The sequence below is a fragment of the Oryx dammah genome, unplaced genomic scaffold (genome assembly GCF_014754425.2).
Source record: "Oryx dammah isolate SB20612 unplaced genomic scaffold, SCBI_Odam_1.1 HiC_scaffold_3, whole genome shotgun sequence".
Lineage (NCBI taxonomy): Eukaryota > Metazoa > Chordata > Mammalia > Artiodactyla > Bovidae > Oryx > Oryx dammah.
The window spans coordinates 12833008-12838049 of NW_024070187.1; the positions used below are offsets into that span (position 1 = coordinate 12833008).

Sequence of the window (5042 nt, forward strand, 5' to 3'; positions counted from 1 at the left end):
TTCACAACTTTATATGCAAGAGAGTATAATGAAAATTATTTAGTTTGATTTAGAAAAATTATAATGGGATTTTTCTAAAAATTACTTGAAAATGTCCTAATATCAACTTTGCTATGAGAAATTAAATAGGGGAAAGAAGTTAGAAAAAGGTAAACAGAATGAAGCCAAATAATTTTCCTTATACACAAAGAGGTAGGATTGGAGGGAATTTTGCCTTTCTTTCCTTCCTTCCAACTTTCTCCATCCTTCTGTCCATCGACTTAACCTACCTACAACTCACCTTATTGGAGAACGGCCTTCTGAAGGCTGGAGAGCTCAGACGTTCTCTCCTTCTGTAATTAAGACATCGATTATTATTGCCTCTTGCCTTATGATAGCAAGAGGTAGTTATCTAGTAAGCACTTATTGAGCATAGAAAATACATAGAATTGCCAGTGATGTCTCATTCATTTACTCACGTATTTAAACAAAAATGAACTATCAACTGTTAAGCAGGCTCTATAATACCCAAATGTGCGGTGGGGGATACAAAGGGGCTCAAGACTCAGTTTAGGCCAGTGAGACAGACAGAGTCACCTTCGAGCTGGCCTCCAAGCGACTCCTGCCTCTGGCTGGTCATGCCCTTTGACCTCCTCCCACACGGTACCAGGGTTTCTGTGTGACTAATAGAATATGAAAGTGATGGTTTGTCACTTCTGAAGCTAGGTTATAAAAGACCTTGTGACTTCTGTTTCTCTCACCCTTGGACTTTATGCTCTGGCTTAAGCCAGCTACCATGTTTTCATATGGACAGGTCCATGTGGTGAAGATAAGGCCTCTGGCCAACGGCCATCAAGGAAGAAGCCTCCTGCCAAGAGTCACAGGAGAGAGCCTGGGGGCAGACCCTCTAGTCCCAGTCACACTTTGAGGTGACTGCAGTCCCACTGACGTCTGACAGCAGGCCTCAGGAGAGATTTTGAGCCAGCACTACTCAGCAGGGACACTCGCCAATGTTTCATCTTGAGTAACTTTGAGATGGTAGATAAATGCGGTTGTTAGCCTCTAAGTTTTGGGGTAATTTGTCATGTAGCAAAACATAAATAATACAACAGATAATTATAATTTACCTATAGTGTAGGTAATGTGATGCAAGAGTGTATTAGCTTCCATGATAACTGAGCCTGCACAGTGATAGTTGTATAGCTATTTGGGGAGGTCACAGGGGGGTAAGTCACCGAGCTGGTGGAAAGGGAGGGAATGAAGGTGATGGATATCAGGGAGGATTTTCTGAAGGAGGTGTTGGTTGAGGTGAGTATTCAAGGACGAGAAGATATAGGGGGTAATTGTCCCCGTCGGTATAAGAAAAGCACGAAAACACTTATCAAGTCACGAAGCGTCTTTGTGCTGGGGTGGAAGGAGGCAGGGTGGATTACAAACAGACATGATAAGCAGCTCGGTGTTCCTAAAGAACAAGACTGGGAGTAGCAATGGGCTAAAGCAGAAAGCACTATGTGATCGTCCGATAATGTGGATTTTCTATTGAAAAAGAGAATCATTTGAATTTCTCATTAAATACTATTTTTTGGTAATAAGTAATACATGCTTATTGCAGAAAGCTTGGAAAAAAATAGATGAGAAGAAAATAAAGTTCCCTACCACAAATTCACTAGCCAGGGAAAAATACAATGAAGATTTCCATGTATTATACATATATTGTTTTTTCTATTTATATACATATATATACTGAAATTATGATCAATAGTATGATGCTGTTTTAAAGATTGCTTTTTTACTTCAAAGTTTGTATGTAATTAAATATTTTTTAAAATATACAATTTAAATGAATGAATAATAGTCATATGGATAAATTAAATATATAAAACTATTTCTCTGCTGTTGAAAAATTGTTTCTTTTTTACTATCATAAGCAAAGTTATGACAGACTCAGTTGTATATAAGAATTTGTTCACATTTCTGTTTATTTCCTCATTAGAGGTTTGTAGAAGTAGAATTACTCAGTCCAACATATATTGAATTTTTCTTGATATTTTTTCCTTTATATGATCTCATATTTTAAAAAATTTTTGTGGAGATTTAAAAATATATATAAAAGGGGAAAGATTAGTGTAATGAATCCTTATATACCCTTCTCCTTGCTTCAACACTATCAAGAAAGAGGCAAGCTTCTTTCATTTCTCCACTTCTCTTTGGCTTTTGTATTTTTAAAATACATCACTTCATTAACTTTTATCTAATACTCAACACAAACTAAAAAATCCCTAATTGTCCCCCAAATGTTATTACTGATTTATTATAGAGGTATAGAGTCACCTCATTATAACAAGAGACCAGCCTATCAGTAAATTCCAAGGGATTTAAGAGCTCTGTGCCAGGAATCAGGGGCAGAGACTATATATATGTAAATATATATATTCTGATTTTTCCAGATGTGGATAGGGTTGGGATAGTAAGCACATTTGCTTGTTCCCTTTCTCAAATGAAAACTTTTAAGTGTTTCACTATTAATTATGATATATATTACTGTTCAAAAGAAAAGTTAAAATACCTTTTTTTCAGATTCAGGAAGTTTTTCTTTATGTCTAATTTGCAAAGAGCTTTTCTTAACCATAAATTGATTTTCAACGTTATTAAATAATCTTTCTGCATCTTTGAAATTATGAAATTTCCCCTTTATTTTGTTAATGGGATAAAAATTTTAAATTTTCTTTAATGAAGTTTAGTTAAGTTTGGGTTTTTCAAGAAGCAAATGCCGAGAAGGAATATAAAACGTATAAGGTATTTATTGAGAGAAATGACTGTAAAGGGTAAATGAGAGAGAACAGCAGTATGCAGGGAGACCATGATGGAGGTCTGGCAGTGTGCGAGGAGAGGGCAAACAGAGGAGCAGTCCCAGCAGAGATTACAGCAGAGCTCTGAGAAAGTTTTGGTCTGGCCAATGGGAAGGTTTTGTGCCCTCACCTGTCAGAAGCATTTTGAGCCTGGCATCCATGTCTCACTCAGTCACTGGCTGAGTGCACACAGTGGTGGATCCAGATGAGGCAGGCTGGAGGTGTCCGTCAACTGTGTTCACAGCAAGAGAACCGAATGGCTCTCAGCAGCTCTAGCTGCAATTGTAAACAGACACGTGCAGTAACCTCAAACTAAGGAAGGTGCACCTACCTGGAATTCAGGACTCAGGACGTTGATGCACGTAGGGCTGAGTTACATCACTAGATAAGGCACTCGGATTTGTTGAGGTGATAGTTAAGAGAAACTGAGAATGAAGAGTGGAGGAAGGAGAGAGTGTGTACCAGGTGCAGTCCCAGAGACCAAGGACAGTGAGCGAGTATCTCACCCATCTCTTTTGTAAACTCCAGCAAGAGCATGGAAGCGCTGCTCTCCAAACCTGTATGAAGCAGCACATCTGTGTGCTGCAAGGGTGGACTGTCGTGGCCGTCTCCCTCACATCTCCTGCAAGTAAATGTGCTGGAAGAATATATGAAGGGTTATAAATAACAAAGTCCCAGACATGGAGAACAGACTTATGGACAAGAGTTGGGGGAGAAGATGGAGAGGGTGAGAAAAATGGAGAGAGTATATACTGGATGCATATACACTAACACACGTGAATAGACAGCCAATGGGAATTTGCTGTATGACTCACAGAACTCAAACTGGGGCTCTGTAATAACCTAGACAAGGGTGGAAATGGCAGGAGGTGGGAGGGAGACTTAAGAGGGAGGGGACATAGGTACACCCATGGTTAATTCTGAAAATGGAAATGGCACTCCATTCCAGTACTCTTGCCTGGAAAATCCCACGGACAGAGGAGCCTGGTGGGCTACAGTCCTATGGGGTCGCAAAGAGTCAGACACGACTGAGCAACTTCACTTTTCACTTTCATGCATTGGAGAAGGCAATGGCAACCCACTCCAGTGTTCTTGCCTGGAGAATCCCAGGGACGGGGGAGCCTGGTGGGCTGCTGTCTCTGGGGTCGCACAGAGTCGGACACGAATGAAGTGACTTAGCAGCAGCAGCAGCAGCAGCATGGTTAATTCATTTTGATGTATGACAGAAATTAACCCAATACTGGAAAGCAATTATCAATCAATTAAAAGCAAATAAATATTAAAAAAATAAAAGAGAAAAAGGAACAACAAAATTCAGAGTAGTGAAGCTCTATGGCTGACATATAACCTGGAAACCATAAAAGACTGACGAATTCACCTGTATAAAACAAATTCTGCATGGAAAAGAAAGTTTCTTACAAAGTCAAAAGACAAAAAATTGGAATGCATACCACAAAGGCCTGAATTCTTTAATACATATCTATAAAGAATTCCTGGAGAGGGAAATGGCAACCCACTCCGGTAATCTTGCCTGGAAAATTCCATGGATGGAGGAGCCTGGTAGGCTACAGTCCATGGGGTCACAAAGAGTCGAACACGACTGAGTGACTTCACCTTTTTTCTTTCTATAGTTCCTTTTGGAAAAGGAAATGGCAACCTATTCCGGTGTTCTTGCCTGGAGAATCCCATGGACAGAGGGTCCTCGTGGGCTACAGTCTATGGGGTTGCAAAGAGTCGGACACGACTAAACAACTAACACACACACACACACAAAGAATTCCTAAATCAATAAGAAAAACGCTAAAAGTATCAGTCTTGATGGATAGTGACTAAAGTCCCCAAATCTTGATGGCTTCAGCTAGAAAAGCTTATTTCTCATATGTGCCTTGTGTTCATCATGGGCCAACTGGAGCTCTTCCCTGTGTTCTTCTCATTGTGGGACTTCTGATGTATTCTTGGCAATTGTGCAGAGGGAGAGACTCTGTAGAGTGTTGCACTGGCACTCTTCAACTCCTCTCAAAAATTATTGGCTAGGACCAGTCCCATGGCCCCACTGGAACCCAAGGACCAGGCTGTGCCATCATTTGTGTGTCTGGATGGAGAGGAGAGCCCAGCATTGGTGAGCAGCACTGACTGGTCATTACCACCCCAGATGGTCTATGAATTGTTTGGTTTCTCAATCGAAGGTCTTGTCAAAGAAAGACGATGGCATAT

General features: G+C 40.3%; 1 protein-coding gene across 6 annotated transcripts in view; it reads right to left on the bottom strand.

The window, feature by feature from the left end:
* Positions 1 to 4746: 4746 nt before the first annotated feature.
* ALPK1 (alpha kinase 1) overlaps positions 4747 to 5042 on the bottom strand; it is a 113390-nt gene continuing 113094 nt past the window's right edge. For all 6 annotated transcript variants that reach the window (XM_040237452.1, XM_040237450.1, XM_040237451.1 and 3 more), the window contains one exon: positions 4747 to 5042. In XM_040237452.1, the coding sequence (XP_040093386.1) occupies positions 4986 to 5042 (57 nt within the window). In that variant the 3' untranslated portion in view covers positions 4747 to 4985.